Source organism: Pleuronectes platessa, chromosome 3 (genome assembly GCF_947347685.1).
Source record: "Pleuronectes platessa chromosome 3, fPlePla1.1, whole genome shotgun sequence".
Lineage (NCBI taxonomy): Eukaryota > Metazoa > Chordata > Actinopteri > Pleuronectiformes > Pleuronectidae > Pleuronectes > Pleuronectes platessa.
Window position 1 is genome coordinate 4,482,943 of NC_070628.1, and position 21,290 is coordinate 4,504,232.

General features: G+C 46.7%; 1 protein-coding gene across 4 annotated transcripts in view; it reads left to right on the top strand.

Annotated features, from left to right (window-relative positions):
- mgat3b (beta-1,4-mannosyl-glycoprotein 4-beta-N-acetylglucosaminyltransferase b) overlaps positions 1–7,270 on the top strand; it is a 40,574-nt gene extending 33,304 nt beyond the window's left edge. For all 4 annotated transcript variants that reach the window (XM_053419488.1, XM_053419490.1, XM_053419489.1 and 1 more), the window contains exons 2-5: positions 1,490–1,955; positions 3,891–4,552; positions 5,570–5,852; positions 5,970–7,270. In XM_053419488.1, coding sequence (XP_053275463.1) covers positions 1,490–1,955; positions 3,891–4,552; positions 5,570–5,852; positions 5,970–6,467 — 1,909 coding nt within the window. In that variant the 3' untranslated portion in view covers positions 6,468–7,270. The remainder of the gene's footprint in view (positions 1–1,489; positions 1,956–3,890; positions 4,553–5,569; positions 5,853–5,969) is intronic.
- Positions 7,271–21,290: the final 14,020 nt, after the last annotated feature.

Genomic DNA, 21,290 nt, shown 5'->3' on the forward strand with positions numbered 1-21,290 from the left:
CATGGAATCCAACAGCTTGGAAAGTTGTGCAGTGTAAACTTGGCAGTAGCTTCGTCGTCTGAAGAATTGATTTGTAAACTACTCTTTGACATGTCAGGATGTTAACATGAGTTTCAACACGAGTTTCAAAACAACCTGTTAAAGATGAACATGAAAGTCATCCCTCACTCTCCTTCAGTCTTTCTTCTCCTTCGTCTGCTCCTTGTCCTCGTCTTCCTCCTCGTCTTCTTCCTGACCTCCCCCACACTGCTTCACAATCCTCTCCCCTCTTGTTTAATACTCTGTCATTGAGACGCTGTCTGTGTCTCTTTTTCTCTCTTCTTACCTCATCGTTTTATTTCTTTGCTCAATGTGTTCAGATGTCCAACATTTTTGAAGATGGATTAGGAGCAGAAATGAATCTGAAGGAAATTCCACTCGGTGCCAGGACCGATGCTCGTTCAGTTTAATCTGCTCTTTATCTGGGAGAAATTGAAGATGAATTGGATCAGGCAGTTTTGTGCAAACAGGCCCGGATTAGGATTATGTGTAATTTGTCTTGAGTCATTTTATATTCCTGAACACCGCGATCATTCCTTAAGACCGAGTGCATTGTACGACATTTTCTCATCTCAATCTAAGACAGTCCATTGGATGCAGGTTACAAGTGAGGGTGGGCGGGTAGTGACCTCAAGATCTCAGTCAGGCACCCCCCCCCCACCCTCCGCCCCTCATAATATGGTAACTTCTGGTTACACTTGATTATCACTGATTTACGGCGACTTAGGAGAGAAGCAACAAAATGTAAACCTCACTTTGACCTCTGTGAAGTCAACATGGCAGACATATTAGTTTATTAACACTTATTTCCACATTCACACAACATGAAGCAAAGATGAGCTTTTACTTTGAGTCATGTTTTCAGCCACCTTATGAATATTACTCTTATTTCAGCTCTTGTTTGGTCTCCACCATCTACCGACTCTTTTACTGTTCTATAGGTGGAACATACAGAGGCACTATTTATTCTGATTTACAGTGGTTCCATCTCAATTTTAAACCAAAAAATAGTCTCTCGTCAAACAACTGGTAATAAAATCATATTTTTAATTTCCTTATCTTTGAACAAAGAGCCTGTTTCCCTGAGGTTCTGTATTTCTTCACAGTCTTCACTTCTCTTTAACTTTTAACAAGTATTTCAAGCAATTAGCAAAGAAAACAATAGAAAATCACAGAAGGTTCATGCTCGGTATCTTCCTTCTGTTCTCCGGACTGCTGCTCTTATCAAATCCCAAAAGCGGTGATTGATTTATTTGTTTTTAATTATTAATATCCCAAACTATCCCAGAGGCCACTGTCCTTACGAGGTTAATTACGGTTTACCCACAGCTATAAACGGTGCAGATGGGAATGAAGAGATTGTTCCTGAAACGGAAATTGTATTTTTTTGTAATCTCATTAGTCAGATTCATGTTTCTCACCTCCCGCCCCCTCCTTTCTGTTTTCGCAGGATGAAAATGCGGCGGCACCGGGTGTTCTTGCTCTGCACGGTGGGCCTGTGCGTCATCTCCTTCCTCCACTACTACAAGGCCCTCCACTATGTGTCCCTGCTGCGCGAGCTCTCCGCCCCCTACCCCAACATCAAGTCCTTCATCATGGTCTCCGGCTTCTTCTGGAGGGAGAAGGGCGTGGCCTCCAGCCCGATCAGCCCCGCCTCCCCCGAAGAGGCCCCACCCTTACCGGTTATCCGTCAGCCGGACGCCAAAGCCAGAGGCGCGTCGGGGGCTGCGGGAGGAGGAGGAGGAGTCGGCGGCGGGGAAGGAGGAGGGAAGGGTCTGGGGATTGGTGGGATCCTGGTCGGAGGTGCTGGGATTATTAGCAGCGCAGGGCTGGAGATCAGGCTGAGGGAGGAGCCGGCAGCTCCGTACCCCTGGGAGAAGCCAGAGGAGAACCAGCGGGGGGATTCTCCTGACGAGGTAAAACCTCACCGTCACCTTGTTGTGTACAATGTAGTGAAAACCACTGATAAAGATAGAGACATGGCATATTCACAAAAATGAAGCCAAAGCTACTCGATCATGTCTTCTGGCTTCCTCCATGTTAGCAGATGGGACATAGTCCAAACTAAAAAGTCACAGGTTGAATTACGTTTTCTCAAAGATGGTTTCTGCCATTTCTGGTAGTTTCTAACACACTGATATCGATCCAAGCTTTTGTTTCTGATAAGTTTGTTTTTCATTACTTATTTGATGATATAAAAATGCGGTCAAACGCCTTGATTGACAGCTCAGACTGACTCGTAATTGGTTCAGGCATGCTTAATTAACAAAACAGTTTATAGAAGCACAAGATGAAATACAGCTTCATTCTCTTTCTGAATAAAATATTATTATATAAAATATTCTAGAGTAAAATAAATGAATTCTTCGTGTAAACCTGTATGGAGTAAAGCACAAGTTGGAGGATTAATAATATAATAATTTATCATAAACTGCCGTCAGGGTTGTTGTTAAAAGTCAATGTTTATGCAGCGCGGACAGTTTATTGGTTTTTATCTCCATCTGGTGAATGTGAGTGGGCCGGCGCCGCTTCGTGCTCACGTCCAGATACTGAGACTTAGAGAAAGTGAGACTGCAGTTGACCTCCATAAATCCTGAATAAACACGCTGGTGGATCAGAGTCAACATTATCTCAGTTGTAAAAGCAGCATTCATACAGCCAACTGGTTGTTAATGTTTACTGTCGCTGCCACCTGCAAAATACTCCTTCAGAAATATAATATGTAACCTGGTCTGTCGTCTTATTTAAGGAATCCTTGTTTGTCGTGAAAACTTTCCATTCCACACATTTGATTTAGAGAAATTGCAAAGAAATGGATTTTTTTTTATACCTCATCAATATTTCATCGACAGGAGATAGAGCATTGCTTTGATCCCATATCTTCTTTTATCTGTCCCTGCTACTCTTGTCCTTGATGCACATTTTGAATTATCTCATAACATCCATTGTCTTTCGTGAACTGCTCGAGTCTCTAGTCCCTTGTCAGAGGTCACATTGTCGTGTAGTGATTTACTGTAGGAGCCAGTAAAGGTTCCTGTTTGTCAAGAAGACATGAGGTGTAGCCGTGCTGTGACTTTTATTTACTCAACATGAACTGCAGCCTGTTTGCTCACTTATCTTTGATCTTGTTTGACGCTCCTGACAAAGGTTACGTTCTCACCTGCTCATCCACAACTGTGAGACAAACACAAATGCACTAACTGCACTTTAAAAACGACAATACTACAAACAACCTTGTGGTTTACTGTCCAATGATGAGGTTCCTCCTGCACTAATTCTCACCTGCACACGGTAGAGAGAGTAATAACCCGATTATGAAGACAGACTCGTTCAGACCGTGATTTAATAAATTCTTTGCAGGAGGAGCTGCTGTAAAGTTTAAGTTTGACTAGTGTCTCGATGGTAGAGAGTGGATTTTAGTTTCTAATTTCATGGACTGTAAGTACGAGTCAGTCCTGATGGGATATTCTCTTTCACGTCATCTCCCTTTAATTACACAGTTACTTAAAGTCAGGATTCTTTTTGGCTGCTGGCTGAAGTTAGGTATTTGAATAAGTCTTTTGCAACCGTTTCATTATTCACATTAAACACGATTTGAGCAGGGAAACATCAGTCTGTGTTTACTGAGGAGTTTCAGAGGGTGAGACCAATACACAGGAGCACACACTGTTTTTTAACCTGTTGTGTAACCATTTGAAATGCCACTTTTAAATATTGACACCACCTCCATTCTTATGTGTTCAGCTCATAGCCCTAAATATCACGTTGTTACTTTGTGTGAAATGTAGTTTTCTGATATTCATTTTGCGTTGAAGTGTCCTAAACAGTTTCCTTTCTCCGTCTCCTTCCAGGAGAGGGCTGAGGACCATTTGCGACCGCAGAACCCCAAACTACAAATCGAACCTGCTGAGCCGGACATCCCCGATGTCCCATTTGCTGGAAAAGAACACAGGGGGGGGTCCCTCGGGGATAAATTACCGGACTCCTTGGAATTCTTGGGAGACATCCACACACAAACACACCAGCTTAAAGAGGACAAAACACCGTACTTTGCCCGAACCAAAGCCGGGGCTCTTTGCTTTAGGCAGGGGACAGAGGTGGCTACACCGAAGGAGTACTCGGGAAAGTCAGGGGGGGCTGTGGCCAACGGAGCCGGGGAAGGGGCTCGGGCTGCTGGGCAACGGAAACCTCTGGAGGTCCAGCAGCAGCCCTCCATAGCGCCCAAAGCCAAGACGAGGGCCAGGGGCAACGGGAAGCGGCTGGTCAAGTGTGTGTGTCGGCCGGGCTGGCACGGACCTTACTGTGGGGTTCCCACCATGGTGTATCACTCCAATCTGCCAACCAAGGAGAGGCTGACGCCCAGGGAGACCCCGCGGAGGGTGATCAACGCTATCAATGTGAACCACGAGTTCGACCTGCTGCACGTGCGCTTTCGCGAGCTCGCCCAAGCCGTCGATCTGTTCCTCGTTTGTGAATCCAACTTTACTGCCTACGGCGAGAGACGGCCGCTGAGGTAAGAGCCACATTCCTGGTGTATGTGTGGAAATTATACGATCGCTGCCCCGAAGTTCAAGGTGTATTTCAGAAAGAGGTGTAATCCTCCGCTGAGCTGCTCTGTGGCTGTCAGCAGATGAGTCTGGTTGTAAAGTGATGTCCAAATCTCACACTGGATTAAAGAGGAGGCACTTGGATTGCAGTCGCTATCAAAGCTTGAGTGGGCAAAGGTGGTGTCATCTTCGGTGTGTTTTAATTCAGATAAGGAATCAATTTGAGGCTGTAGCTTGAACTTGAGATATTTAACGGATCGTCTGTTTTCACAACTTTATTTTTTGTATCACATTTTGACTCATCCACCGATGCATCTGCATGTTTACAGCTCACAGGTTTTGTTTACAGCCCACCTTCACGCCTCTCTGGTGTCAGTGCGCCGAATAACAACGACAATGAACTTCCTTTGGCGATAACACGAAACGCCTCGGGAGCAATTTTACAGCTGATTATGTGAAGAGCGACACGATCGACTCAGTGTGCCGGCCTGAGGGCAGAGATTGGTGTGTTCAATCATAGGATGTGACACCGCATGAAAGAAGCTACAGTCAGGGAGCACGTTGTCTTTCGTCAGGCACATCAACAAGTTAATTGAGTTGTTCTTCCTGTCACTCTGCGTATGGACGTATGGTTTCAGAGCTGAAAGGCGTCATTTGTCAAACAAGCTTGTTGTTCCTAATGTTGTAATTCAGCCCTCTTCCACTGTACGCCAATGAAATTCACACAAATACATTTTGGATGTTTTTCTATATATATTTTTAGGCAATAATCACAGAAATCAATTAACATTTCATACCTGATTAGGTCTTATAATCAATATCAATACACATAATGTCTAATTTTACTCAAAGTCACATCAAGTTGTAAAATACATCCAATAAACAACCTCGAGTATTTATGCACTAAATAGGCTGAAGTATGCAAATCCATTGGTCGTACTATTATAACGATGCACAAACTCATGGCTCTGGAATCTTCCCAGTTTCCTGCGGCTCCTCCTCAACGGTACGTACGACTACGTGCGTCACAAGATCCTCTACGTGTTCCTCGACCACTTCCCGGAGGGCGGGCGGCAGGACGGCTGGATCGTGGACGACTACCTGCGAACCTTCCTGACACATAACGGTATGTCCCGGGTGGTGGGGGCCAGGCCGGACGACGTCTTTGTCATCAACGACGCAGATGAGATCCCAGCTCGCGAGGGCCTCCTCTTCCTCAAGCTGTTCGATGGCTGGACAGAACCTTTCGCCATCCACATGCGCAAGGTAACGACAATACTGTGTGTCAGCGTCTTTGTGATATGTCTCCTGCTGTGGTGACTGTGACTGGAACAAATGGCCTCTTTGTCTAACTCTGTTCTCCTCTCCTCTCTCCACATCCAGTCCCTGTATGGATTCTTCTGGAAGCAGTTCGGCTCTTTGGAGGTGGTGTCCGGCTGCACGGTGGGGATGCTCAGCGACGTCTACGACGGAGACGGGATCAAACTGCGTCGCCGGGAATACTACACCATGCCGGGATTCCGCAAGTACGAGAACGACACAGGCCACATCCTGGTGCAGTGGTCGGTGGGCAGCCCCTTCCACTTCGCCGGGTGGCACTGCTCCTGGTGCTTCACGCCGGAGGGCATCTACTTCAAGCTGGTGTCGGCGCAGAACGGAGACTTCCCGCGCTGGGGCGACTACGAGGACAAGCGAGATCTCAGCTACATCCGGGATCTGATCCGGACGGGGGGCTGGTTCGATGGCTCCCTGCAAGAATACCCTCCGGTGGACCCCAAAGAGCACATGTACGCCCCCAAGTACATGCTGGAGCACTTTGACAGGTACCGCTACCTCCTTCAGAACCCTTACAGCAGAGGGTCCGGTCCGAGCGAGGGCTAGGAGGTCGGCTGGGTGAACACACGTGAAATGAATAACAGGGCCCAGGTGGGGCCTCTGCACTGAGTCGGACGGAACGGTACTGATGAACTACATCTCTCCTTGGAGGGATACTACATGTATCTCCACCAGGCAGCACTGATGTTGCAGAGATTAGAAATCTTTTTTTTTTGGGGGGGGGGTAAAAAAGGGAACACTGAATCAGGTCCACCATTGATTTGCGATGAGGATACAACCACTGGATAAACAAAACCATAGATTTCCTCATTCCTCCCTTTTTGGGGTAGGGGTCAAGCTATCCCTCTTTTCGTCACCCCTCCCACCCCTGTCCTCCCTTTCTTCGACCGATCTGATTGGACACGCCTGCTGCCGTCTGAGAGGGACGGACGCTGAGGAGAAAAACAAGGGATTATTTGCAGGCGTTTGAAACCTGTGGAGAGGACAAACGAGTGAAGGACTGGTTTATGTTTCTGTCTGTGTTTACTAACCCCCCCCCCCCCCTGCCTTCAGATGTCTTCCTGTCATATTCGGTGACCTCCTTCCACAACCACGTTCAGATATTATGTTTGTCTTGTAAAAAAAATGATAAACCGCTGGGCCCTGCTGGAGTCCCCATCGCCAAGTGAACGACTCCGTGGAGACGATTCAGCTCGTTCATGTTTTCACACGTCCACATGCACCTTAGACCTGTTTGAGTGTTTGTAAGAAAGTGTGTGTGTGAGGGTGTGTGTGTGTCTTTGTATCATTATTGTGAGGGTTTTGGGATGTGAAGGGGGAGAGAGAGAGAGAGAGAGTGAGAGAAACAGTCGTGGGGTAAAGAGAAAGCCAAAAAGGGACAGGGGGGAAGAAAGGATGATAACGAGGGAGGAAGAGAGTGGTGATGAAAAGCAGAGAGCGCTCTCGACGCTCCCTCCCCCCCCAGCGTATGCTGACGCACGAGGGACGTTACAGGGTCGGGTGTGCAGAATGTGTGCCCCCCCCCCCCCCCCCCCGGCAGCTCCCAGATAGCTCCGAATAAATCACGGCCCTGTCGATGGCGTGTGGGAGACGGGATGAAACTCCGGCGTCAGTTTGTCCGATGAGAAGGATCGGAGAGGAGCCGGGGGGGCGATGTCCCCTCGGCCTCGTCTCGCTGTCTGTCTCCGAGCCGAGACGACTTTGTTTCCTTGGAAACTGAAGCATGTGCAAAAGGGTGTTGTTAAGACGAGTGGGCGGGTTCACATCAGGCGAGGAGCTGCGGCGTTCAGATGAGGTCGATGCCGAGAACAGGTCCCCCGGTTAAATGTTCCTTCCTCCTCAGCTGCCAATCGCCCACTCTCTGAAACCGACTCTTCCAGAGCTGTTTCTGTCTTTCTCCTGTCGTCTCTCCATCTTTTATTTTTGTGCTGCTGCTGCTGCCTTCTTTTTTGTTTGCCCCCTCTGTGTGTTTTCGCTAAATCCTCATTAACAAGACGTACTTTATCGTCCGTCTTCAATTATTCTCTTTTTCATACCCTTTCTCTCAAGGAACGGCTTCCCTCGCTCATACACTACACAACACCCACACAACACAACACACACACACATTTGCACTGGCTCTCCCACTCCATTTTGGGTGTGTATCTATTTCCACTTAATTCCTCGCAAGAATTCCCCATTTCAACAATAGGGGTGTGTTTATCTCCGCTCTGCCTCATTTCTCTCGCCCTGTCTCTAAAGGACAGGGCAGCCGCTATCATGGCAAAGCCTTCCCTCCGCCCACAGATCAGTGTATCATCTGAACGTGGAGGCACGAGCGCTCCTGCCCCTTGTCTTCCCCCTGTCGCAGACGGCTGCCGCTGTGGCCGGATGCCTGAATCCCCACCCTGGATGGTCCACGATGGGGTTAGCATACTTTCCCTCTGTGAGCGTGGGTCACGTGGGCTCAGGGCCAGTGGGGGAGACGGGTTTACATTCCTGTCAAGGGCAAGGAAATCACTGCAAAAGCTAAAAGGTGGAGCTCTGATCGAAAACACAACGATTTCTCTTTTAATTGCAGATTGACTGAAATCAAGTTGACGCCTGTCTGAGCCTCACAGAAACCTCGGCTGCAGATTAGGCACCGTTTCAAGGTGAACGGATCCTCGAGCGGAATAACAAGTTCAGAGGAGAAATAGTTGATTAAGCTGCGACTGGGAATATTATTAAAAACCTTGACGGCGAAGGTTTGGCAAATCTAACATCAGTGTTTGTGTCCCTCAGTTCTTCAGGGCTGCAGGGAAATCCAATTAGCCAACAGGACATGACAGTTGCATCAGGGCTGCTCCGATTGCCCTGGCGGCAGCGTGGTCTGCTGCAGCAGCTGTTCGGGATCTGGTGTTGGTGCTGGGAGCCAAACTTCAATCCAAACCCAGTGGGCCTCAGAGGAACAAGCTTTAAATAGGATTTGACATGAGACGACAGAAGAGGAGACAACAGGGATAGATGAATCCAGCTTTTTGTTCCTAAACTAGATTTTGTACCTAATGTCTGAGTCCAGAGGTTGAAGAGCATCTTCTAGAAATTGTGATTTCAGAGAGTTGTTTAAATGGTTTTGCATCTAAGGCTGCGTTGGTTGTTCCTGAGACCTTTTTAATCTTCTTTCAGTCAGACAACTCGTGCTTAAAGCAGAACATAGTGTTTGGTGTCTTGCCTCCAACTTCATCACTCCCCCTAGATATGATTACAGCGATGTAATGATGAGCGATGAGCTAATATCTTTAGCCGCCCCGTCGGAGCCTGCAGCTGGATGCCGGGGTGGAGGAGGGGCGGAGACACTGACGGAGAGGCAGTGATAAGCAAAGGGAGCGATGGGACATTTCTGCAGCTCGGATAGAAGAGGGTTGTGGCGAGTGAGTCACAGTCGATTCAATTTGTTGAGGTCCAGATAGCCATCGGAATAGAGGAGGAAAATAGCAGCAACACGACCATCATTTCATTCGGACCAAATGAAATGATTGGCTGGCAGACCTGTCCGTCACTAACAGACCCACCGGCCGGTGCACGACCCTGAAGCAGAGACGATGTCAGCAAGCGAGTCACGGCAAAGTTGTCAGTCAGTTCTTGTTCATGTGTTTAGTTTGCGTGGCTGTGACGACAGACACGATGGGGGAGAGGGAAGGGGGGGGGGGGGGGGGGCTGTATCGATCGTATTATTAAGTGTAGCCTGCTCTTGCTTTTCCAGGATTACCAACCCCAGCTTTAAATCACTATTTTCAGATTAGTTAACACAAACTGTCCAAAGTAGACAATTAGACTAACAACAGACAAACACAATGTGTCTGCCTCCCCTCTGATTCAGGGCCACAGACACACACACACTTTGTCCGTCACTCTGATGGACCATGAACGCAGCCTCTCATTTACACACTTCCATATGAAATAAACTAAACAAACAGCTCGGGGCTTCGCAGCCAAACGTCATCTCAGAAATGTGACCGCGTGACCGCAAGGGTGTCGGTTCAATCCCATCAGGCGTGGGGGCGTGTGTGTGTGTGTGTGTGTCTGTGTGTGTTTGTGTTTAAGCTCTGCCAAGAGGCGTTTAACCAGAGTTTACTCCCAACTCTCAGCTGGCTGCACTCGGGCTGCACATCTGGTCCACAGCGTTCGTGTGTGTGTTTGCATATCAGCATGAACGCTGTGCACTTTCAAAACCATGTGTGTGTGTGTGTGTGTGTGTGTGTGTGAGAGAGAGAGAGAGAGAGAGAGAGAAAGAGAGAGAGCGACAGTGACTCATGCTAGATAAGGGTGTCTCGCCCCGCTGAAAGTCAAATCAGGGTTACTTCACTCAGCCTGTTGCCCCGTTACTGCCATGCAAAGATCCTCCTGATGAATTCCTGAGATCCGTAACAGCCTGAGGTCATCAACCGACATAACAGCCGCAGCGAGGGGGGGACGGGGGGGGGGGGGGGGGGGGGACGGAGTGAGGGAGAACGGAGGGAGGGTTGTCAGAGAAATCAAAACCCGTTTATCCACATAACTCTTCCTACACAACAAACACAGATCATCTGCGGTCAATGTCACAGCGGCGAGCGGCGGACACCATCACCCAGCATGCACTTCTCTTTAGATAACAGCTTGTTTGTGTTTTCAATCGATTTAAACGTCTCATCACAGCGAGCAGACGATTTTGCTGGAGCAGAAAAAAGAAAAAACACTTTCAACGTGAGCCAGGAGGGAAACATGAATGAGGAAGGATTCTTTCTTTCTTTGTCCTGGAAAACTAGAGAAAAGGGAATTAAACCAAAGGCTCAATGAATGGAGACTCGAATCCAAAACAAAACACGTTTCAGAAATAATCCTTCCACCGCTGTCCCCGGTGGATGAAATGTGGTCATGACACAGGTTAGAGGAAGGGGGAGGTGGGGGGGGGGGGGATTAGTTTGACCCTAACAGCTTTGATTTTCTCACTCTGATGAAGCAAAGTCGTTTGCTGGTGATGAAACGAGAATGGTGCGAATGAAGAGAGCAGCTCATCATCGTTGGAAAAGAGGAAAATCTATAAACCGGTGACAGTTTAAGTGAAAACGAGGTTGTGATGTCGACCGGTGCCGCCTCGCTGCGCCCGTAATGGATTTATCCAAATAGGTGGAGGGGCCATGTCCGGCTCGATTGGGGGGGGTGGGGGGGGGGGGGGGGGGGGACTGGTGCGTGATCGACAATAACATATAGGGAAAGGAAAGAGCTGAAGCTTGAAACCAAGATAAAGCCGCCCTCCTTAATTCCATCAGGTTTTCTCAGGCGCTTCCCCCAAACAAATAAAACACAGTGAACACGTCTGCAGGCTTCAGGCGACTGGACCAGAAAATACAAGACATAAATAAAGCGAGTATAAAAATGCTAAACTGTCCAGGAGGCGGACGGATGCAGCTCGTTGTTAATATTAGCAACAGAAAGTGTTGTGATGTGTTGAGTAAATATTTACATCCTTATTCTCTGTGCAGGTTTTCTGCCACAGTAGATTTAGGTCCTTATCAGTGTCCACTTCACTGCTGGATACCAACAGCAGGTTCACAAACTGTATCTGTGGTTTAGGGTCACTGCTGCACGGGTCGGCCTCAGGGCTCCCTGCAGGGAATCGTCCCGTCAACACTGACGTGGATGTTTTGTTTTTAGGCCTCTTGTCATTGAAATAATTTACAGACCAGTTGACAGGAGGATTAAGACCAGTTCGGACTCGGCCTGGTCGTGTCTATGCTTGTAGTCGTTGTTGTGTCGTCGTCTGGACAAAGATGTTATTTTTAAACGAACGTTGTGTGGATGTAGACGAGGCCTTTGTGTTGAACCTTTACGAACTTGAGGGGAAGTTTTGTGCTTTAGAAGCCGAGATATCCTCCAAAAACTGGATTCTCCATTTCCCACAATGCAGCTCAGCAGCATCTTGCCTCAGAGGGAACTAAACAACAGTGTTCAAACTAATCTTCATGTGTAAAATCATTTAATCTATCACAAAACTAGACTCATTCAAAGATACAGTGTTAAGCAACAGGCTCAAATGATCAGCATTGTTGGTCCACTCGTCCTTTCAACACAAACACACACACACACATTATGTTGTCTGACATCTGAAGCTGTCTCGTGTACAGATGTGTGTCTGCAGGGCTGTGTTAACCCCCCCCCCCCCATCTGTTGTTGTGCTTACGGAGCAGCTGACTGGCTGCTCATCTACGTGCCTTCACTACTCTGCCCCCCCCCCCCCCCCCTCCACTCCAGCCCCTGTGGCTTCCACCAATTGATCTTTTCCAAGAAACATTGGCAGCAGGCAGGAAATCCAGGAGAGGAGGGTGGCAGGAGAAAGAATCGTTCTACTGGGGTCACTGACCTAAACAAGTTTGTTCTCTGCGTTTAACTCACAGAAAACATCCACATTCCACAATCACATTAACTGCGACAGCTGCAATGACGTGTCGCCGCCGATTCAGAAGAAATCTGTGTCGCTAAACCACAAGTTTCACCCAAACAAGAGCTTTAACCTCCTTTTCAGATACTTTCCAGTTGTATTAAAAGTTCAGTTGACACTTAAGAGAAACCTTCTCCCTGTTCCCTCGGCTGTAACAAGTTTATAGTCGTGTCATTAGTGCTGCTTCGAGTTAACAAACAGAATTCCACTCACATTCTGTGGATTTTATTGGAATTGAGGCAGAAACATTGGAGGAAACTTCTTTATTTTCCTCAGGTGACTCCAGGTGAGCTCCAAACCTGAATCACCCTAAAGAGTAATGTAGAGGTTCAATCCCTGCAAATCTGTGACGGTCGCACGCTCCATATATGCTGACGATCCTGTGGTTTGCACTCGATGTGTTGGATTCTTCCAGTGAGAATTAAAACCTTCCTTCTGTTTATGGGTCTTCTTAACAAGTTGGGTTCAGCTCAGTTCTGCTCAGAAAAGAAAGCAACTCGTGGAACAGTCGCGTGGAAAATACTTTGAATCTGAAATAACGGTAACATTTGAAATCACGATTCCTCGTCTGTTAACAGGTTGCACGTTTTGTCTGATGAACGTGTGTTTGTAACGGCAGATCAAGGAGATGTTGTGTGTGTGTGTTTGTGTGAGTGTATGTGTTTGTACATCAGGAGTCACAACACGTCTGACTGTGTTCCAGGACAGATTGTTGGCTCCGGGGGGGATGTGGGACGAGTCTGGTCCTTTCGTCCATATGTTGTGACAGCGCAGATCAAAAAGATGAAAGTGGGTGTTGCACCGCAGCGACAGATGGACACAGCGACACATACATGTGCTAAGAGTCGGGGGGGGGGGGGGGGGGGGCAGACAGGACGACACCTGGCTGCGGATCCGACGCCATCAGGAGCTGGAGGGAGGGGTCGAGCGTCCAGTGTGTCTCTGTTTATTTGTGCGTTTCCCGTGAGGCGGCGGATTGTTGTGATTTCAGCAAGGCCTCGTTTTAATTCTAAATCTGACGCCAGTGTTTCTCTGTAACATGAAATATTCATGACAAGCAACAATCAAGATAAAATATATATACTCAGGCTTTAAAGGGACAGTTCTCCATTTAAGAAGGAAGGAACTGATCAGTGACTCTAAATACAGATGGACGACACATCTCCATTTCCTCCCTCTGCTCAAAAATGAAGCCAAAAATATCTCACCTACCAGAAACCAGGTTTTTAGTTTTGTCCCTGTCCCATATCCTAACATGGAGCAGACAGGGTTAATGACGTGGACTCTAACCAGCCACCAGGGGGCAATGGAGATGTTTTGGCTTCACTTTTTAAGTCATATCTGTATCTACAGTCTAGGACATACACGTCCCTGAGAAATGAGGAATTAGTGTTTTCTATACTTTTTTGTGAGTTTTATTACTATTCAGCTTCAGAGGAGCAGTGAGGTCGACTCTCTTGATCGTTCCAGTCTGAGTGAAGTTAAGTTCTTGGCAGCAGCGTCGTGAGTCGTATAAATCCTCTAATCTAATTCTCAGCGAGAGAATAAACTTTCCCGAATGTCAAACTCTTTCCCTTTCTAAAGCTCAGACACTTTTATTCCTGTGCTGTGTGTGTGGGCGGCACCAGAACCCTGTGAACTAACTCTGATTCAACAACTGCCAAATCGTTATTGTTGCACAGAAGAACGAGACGCCACCTTTCCTCCGGTGGAGAAAAACACACACAACTCAGATGTTCGTGTTTGGAATCAGAAGAGAAATGTGTTTTCATTGTGTTCGACATTACAACAAATCATTTTAGACCCATAGGGAACTCTCCTCGCAGATCTGAAGATGCTCCTCAGCTACACACATGCAATAAGATATACAAAAACTAGTAGGAATATGTGTAATAAGGAAGATTTAAGGTATTTTCGACTTTTGAAATGAGCTGTGAAATGGCACATGGTCCATTTTTTATTGGCTCAAAAACAGTTTAAAGTCATTTTTTATCTGATCCGTACTAAATTAATCACAGTTACAGACCCACATGATTTATTCTCTGAGAACGATTTAATTCAAAATACTTTATTCGTCCCTCAAGGCGAGTGGGAGAGCGAATGCAGATGATTCATGCAAACACACAAAAGATAAGACTGAAGACTGAAGACTGATAAAAACAAATATGTCAAAGCAGAAAAGAGCCAATCACCCACGAAAGGTCGGGGGGGGGGAACGTGACGTTGTTGGTTTTTAAAGCTCCGGTCGCCGCACACACTCTTTGCCATTTGTCGTGTTTTCATTCCTTTTTTGTGTCTTTGTGAAGTCTCTGGAACTTCAGCCTTCACCTGCAGTTCTCAGAAACTCGACGCCCCTGAGCGGCAGCCGGCCTGAAACGAGACAGAGGCCGAGGAAGGGAGGAGGAGGAGGAGGGAGGAAGAGGGAGGGAAGGAGGGAGAGCCTCCAGGGGGGGTTTGAATTCCCTGCAATCAGAAACAGAGACGGAACGAGGGAGCGACTGCTACTTATAATCACAGACTCCCCCGCGTTTCTCTCTCTGCCGCTTCGATGTTTTTCCCTTTGTTTTTGCACTTATGCTTTTTATGTGAAGTCAATCGACGTGTCTTCTTCTTCTTCTTCTGGGGTTTTTCTACTTTCACAGTTTGAATGTTGTTCGGTGGAACTCTGAGGAACGGAGGGAGGAGCGTCTCTGTTTTTCTGTTTAACTTTGTTTTGTACTTTTCTTTTGTAACTTTATCCACTTGGCAGCTTGATATTTAATGTCTTTTTAAGGCAACGTGTGTGTGTGTCTGTGTGTGTGTGTGTGTGTGTGTATTGTGTGTGAGCTCATGAGCACTGTCTCAGCCGACTGCCACAGGAGACTCCACCTCACAGATCTCTGACCTCCCTCGATGCCGGAGAAAACTCCTTCTTCTTTTCTTTTTTGACTCATAACTGATTTCCCTCAGTTCCCACAGGGCAGATAACTACAAACACACACATTCACAAACATAGGTTCACACTACATAACACCCCCACACACGCACACACAGTACAGCCTCTGTGTTGTTGTTTTTAACTGTGGTGTGATTGTGGTCGTGTTAAACAGTCGGACACTGTAGCTGCTCTGTCTGGGGCCTCGCTGTTGTGCGATGGCCATGAAGGCTCGCCATTGTGTGACCAAAAAACATTTTTGTCGTCGCCCGGCCACTCAGAACCGGTTTGGGCCAGAGACCCGACCCGAGAGAGAGAGAAAGAGAAAGAGAGAGAGATGCCATTTCTGTCCTCATCTTTTGTTTAATGTTGTGTGTCTGTCACACAACAAACCGGTGCTGGTTTCATGCTTTTATTTTGTATTCCCTGACGTCCTGTTTTCTTTTTGCCTCCAAATCGACAAAGATGTCAAAACAAAACAAAAACAAATTACAAAAAAGGAAAAGCTGATTATTTTTCTTTTTTTGGGAAGAGATTTGAGTTGCTTGCTGAGAAGCAGAAAGTTCTTCTGCCTGTAAAACTATGAATTGCACCTTATCGGGGGGGAATGTGGTTTTCTTTATATTTTTATTTTATGCGTAGATAATTATGTATATATATATATATACGTGGGGGATGTATGATGTTTTTGTGTATTTTGGATTTGGACGGGAGATGGAAGTGTTTCTTAAACAGGGTTTTGATTTATTTTAATTTTTTTTCATGCTTATTGACGCCGGGTTTCATCAGAATTGTTTCAGGCACTGTTTGTTGTGGTGGGACGGCTTCATCCAGCAGCGGCAGGGACCGGTGAATTATCATGACACTACAAAAAAATGACAAATCTGATTCTGAATCGTGAAACTGAATAAAACAGTGAGAGAAAAACGTGTTTCTCTATAAACGTGCGTCACAGAAACAGGTGGTTCAGACTGAAACCTTGATTTGACTCTGACAAACTGCTGCTGCTTAGTGAAGCCTGGCCCACACACACACACACACACACACACACGCACACACACACACACACACACACTGGCCAGTCATCACACAGCGACCACTAGGAGGCGCCCTGCTTATCCGCTCACATACCGCACATAGCAAACAGCTCCTCGGCCTAACCTGTCTAGTCCTTGAAAAAAGGACAAATGACTAACAGACACAGGACGCCATGTTGCACACTCACACACTCACACACACACACACACACACAAACACACACACAGACACACACACACAGATGACTGGCAGCAGACACGGTGCTGCCACCCGGCCTCACGTCCCCGGGGCGGAGTTCTGTCTGCAGCCAATTAAGCAGCAGGGCCGGTTGCCAGGTCCGTAGCCATCTAATCCCCTGCGCCCCCCCCCCCTCCCCCCACTGGGTTGCCAGATGTAAACGCCCTCTCTTTACTCTCTACACACTTTGTTGTGTTTAAAAACAAAAAGGAGTAGATTCAGGTTTCACGCTGAAAGTGGTCCGTCGTTGTCGAGACAAAGGTCCAACACACACACACACACAAACACACACAGACACACACACTCCTACCTGATTAGCCACGTTCTGGTGTAGCCCTTTGTGTGTCAGAGCTGTCAGCGAAGGACAGAGGAAGGAAATTACACTTGTTCCTTTTACTTATTGACACCATGGCTTCATATGAGTGTAACACACGACCTGTTGTGGCATCAAACATTGACACAACCTGTGTGCCCTGCCTCCCTCTGTCCCCCTGCACTGATAATGATTGTATATGGCCACATTATTTTTTTATTTTTTATATCATTGTTTGGGGTTGTTTTCTGGGGTTTGTTGATTATTTTGTGTTTTTGAAATGGTTTGTGTTGGGTCCTTGTTAAACAGTGTGAGAGAGAGTGTGTCTGTGTGTGTGTGTGTCTGTGTGTGTGTGAGAGAGGAGGAAGCGATGGGGTGTGTTGTTCAGTGGCTCAGCTCCCAGTACACGTCAGCCCTTTGCTCGTGTTCATCATTGTGCCAGTGTGTTCAGGTGTTCCCTTACCTCCACATCTGTTCATCCAAATGGAAAAGAGAGAGAGAGAGAGCGGGGAGTGAGGAGGAGGAGGAGGAGGAGGAGGAGGAGGAGGAGGAGGAGGAGGAGGAGGAGGAGGAGGAGGAGGAGGAAGGCCTTTTCCCTCAGGGGGGAAAACACACGTATAAATGAGAAAAGAGACTTTTGAAAAAAGGATATTTTTCTCCTGTTCCGTCACAAAGAAGAGTGTAAATTTCTAAGTTAATTGAAAATGATGAATAAAAAAAACGTGTTCTCTATATGAATGGCTGTATATGTTAACCAGGAACAAAAAGTAATGAGTTCTATGACAAAGACATATAATAAATTAATTTTAAAATTGTATCCCCCCGCCTGTGTGTGTGTGGTTGTGTGTTTCTGTTTCAGCTGATGTGTGCAGATGTGACTCGATTGCGGTGGTTTGCATCATCCACGTGTCAGCTCACTAGGGGGCAGCACTGCAGCACTGCAGCACAGGACCACAGCTCATTAGGACGCATCACTCAGCGTCACACTGATCCAGATCCACTTTGAACTGAGGACGTTCACACGCTCCTGAGGCAGAGAAACGGGTTTCACACTGAATCATGTTCTCACTGCAGCTAAACAGCAGCTTGGGTCTGAAACTCACAGTTGGATTAGAAACATGTGTTGTTGTGTTTCAGCTGCTTTGTTCAGGACTTTTAAATCATAACCACGTTAACCAGTTAGAGTAAAGCTGGTTTAGTGTGTGTAGTTGGGCCTCGGTTCAACCTTCTGGTTCTTCTAAGTTCTCTAATATCCTGAAGTCCCCTTAAAAATCAACCTCCTTCCTTTGGAAAAAATAAAGTGTGTCGGTTGATTTGAGCTCATTTGATTGGATATAACTTAAAGTAGGTGTATGAACCAAGTAAGGAAAACATAAACTAAAGCTGGAAAGAAATTAAATTCCCGATAGATACAGATTTGTATTTGGATAAATATCAGTGATGTAAACCTGCCTGTTTTTTTCCATCAAGATCAATGAACTCTCTGAGAAAATGTATGAAAAATGACAAAAAAACAAAACCTATCTCACAAAAAGATCCTGGATCTGCCCCTTTATCCAGATCAGCGGATAAAATGTCCTGGGTCCTGTCTTCACTCAGGCTCAACAGCCTCCTCACAATCAATCAAGCTGCTCACTCAGAGACATCAGTCTTCGAAATGAGCCGGATCTTTGTCATCAAGATTCATGATTATTCTCGGCAGGGAAAATGGTGAAAATGTTAAAAATATGCCAATCTCTGAAAGTTAAAGAAGGTTCCTGGATCTGCTCCCTGATCGGGATCCTTAAAAACCTTAATTAGCCTTGAAGGTTTTTCTTAAACCAAACTGCTTGTCAAAGATTCATATTTGTAAAACATATATAATCAAACTTCCCATCTAACTCTTCCTTTATTCCTTGATTGTACAAACGTCCTCACCATGTTTGTCTCAGATCACCAGAACATTTCTTTGAACGCGGTGCAGCTGCCAAATGTTTCCCAGTTGTAATCCAGCTTCTCTTTTACTAACATGTCATGAATTGACCCCAGGTGACTGTTAAACTCCAGAAGCACATGTGCACTGGGACTGTAACTGGGCTGAAACCATCAGGAGTCACCAAAACCCCAACGTAACTACAGGGTGTGTGGACATGAACCAAAATACAACAAGTACACTGGGAAAAACAGACATATCTACAAAATACAACCACAGTGTCTTTCCACCGCCACACGTCCAGATGTGAGGATCCAGCTGCTGCGTCTGATTCTCCGGTTCAGGTGCCAGAGGAGCCGCGGAGGAACCAGGGTGTCACAGCCCCGGAGCTCCACACACTGAGGAATGTTCTGCTCTGGTTCTTCTGAAGCTGAGACAATGAGCCACGAACAAAAAAGCTCTTTAAATATCCGAGGACACGTCGAGGAAAAAGGCAAACAGCCTGCGTGCACTGTACACACATGAAATATACATGCAGCTGCAGAGACGCATGAATATGCACACCGGCAAAAACAGATGTGAATATTAGAGCAGCAGGAAAAACCATGACAACTGTATTCTAATGCAGGAGACCGGTTGTGTTCATGTCCCATTAGTTGAGAGCGCTGAGAATAGTTCATATCCCACTGACACCTCAGCAGATGGTCTTAAGATGGGCGGTGAATATTCATGACGGCCACAGGTTGGGTTTTATCATTTCTGTCAACAAAGGAACACGAGACGCAGATTTGTTCTTAACTGACGCTTGAGTCTGTCCGAGGCAGAATCTCCAGGAATCTGAAGAAGAGGCTGAACCCAGAACGTGTCCCGACCACAGACATGAACCCAAAGCGTCTCCACCACCGACTGGTCGCTGGCTGCAGACATTAACCCAGTCTCCTCCCTGTTAGTGGACAGGACATGGACCAAAGTTTTCGTTTTAAGTTGTTTTTATCACACTGATGTTTAAGTGTTAAGGTTTCTGCATCCTTCAGATAACAGGCAGCAGAAAGAGAAGTGCCCCAGTCTCTGTGAGTTTGATGCAGGAGGTTATTTCTTTTAAAAATTCTTCTCACTAAAGAAAGTGTTTTTAATTCAAGATGCAAACAACACGTGTCCTGAGCTGCTTTTCATTTGAACTGTTTCCATTCACCTGCAGGTTAAGACCAAAGCCTGAGGGTGGATGACATCACTGCTCCTGTAGAGTGAAGCCAAAGCATCTTGACTGCCACCTGGTGGCCGGCTGCAGTACACACCATAAATCTAGCCTCTGTTAACGGATGAGACACAGACCATAAAAAATAAAGTACAAGTTCATGACAAGTACATTATTATTGTATTTTAAGTTAGTTCTTATCAAACTGATCTTTGTTCCAGCGCTGACATTTCCTTTAAGTTTGGTGTCAATTATATGATGCTATAAAATCAGGGTGAAACGTCCTGATTGACAGCTGACACCGACTCGTGATTGGTCGATCATGTGTCCTCACTACCATGGCTCCACCCCCCAGTTGCTCCACTCTGGCTGCTCATGTGCAACGAGGGTTCATATCTGGGATATTTCAACACTTCAGTGTGTGTTTGCAGACTCTTGAGTCCAGAAGCAGCTTCTCAGGTCACACTGCTCCTCAGGAAATCATGGGGGGGTGCTCAGACTCAACTCAGACTCTGTATTTGCAACCAAAAATAAATAACTAGACGGAGGCCGGCAGCAGGTCACTGGGCAGAGTGGTGTGGCTATGGCCGCTCTGACAGAGCAGCTCAGGATACAGAGCAGCCACTGGAATGAGTTCTGGTGGTTTCCAGTGGGACCTTCACTTGACAGGCTGTAAGATAAAGAACACGGTTTGATGATGTAAATAAAAACAGAACCGTACTGTGCCTGATCGTTTTGTGTGTCAAAACCAGAATCCTAATTTGTAGACGCACAAACATCCTCCTGCGACCCACACACTCTGCAGCACACACACACACACTCTGCAGCACACACACACCAGTACAGATGTTTCCATCGAGTGGAGGATCAGCTGACGCTCTCTCGGCTCTGCACCGACACCGTGCAGGCAGCAGATAAGAGTTTGTTCTGCGGCCCAGAGAGAAGCACCGGGGCAGATCCAGGATCAGAGGAGACGTCTCATCCGTCTCCTGGAGGATTCGCCCTGTCAGCTGCATTCTCTGGCTCCGAGAGGCAAACGACTAAATCAGCCTCTGATGGGAAGATAAGTCAAAGAGAAAAGGTTGGTTGTTGTTTTTCTGGTGATTCCTCGGCCTCAGGAGACATCTTGCACAGAACCCCGGCCTGGTTTCTACTTTACAGATGTAATGACTGTGTAGTGCTGCTGAAGAGACGCAGGTAAACCAGGACATTGTGATATTCTGGAGCACTGAGTGTGAACTGCTCAGGAAAACGTTTACTGATGTTATAAATCAAGTCATTTTCTCACGAGTTCTATAAAAATTACTTTTGCAACCAGTGG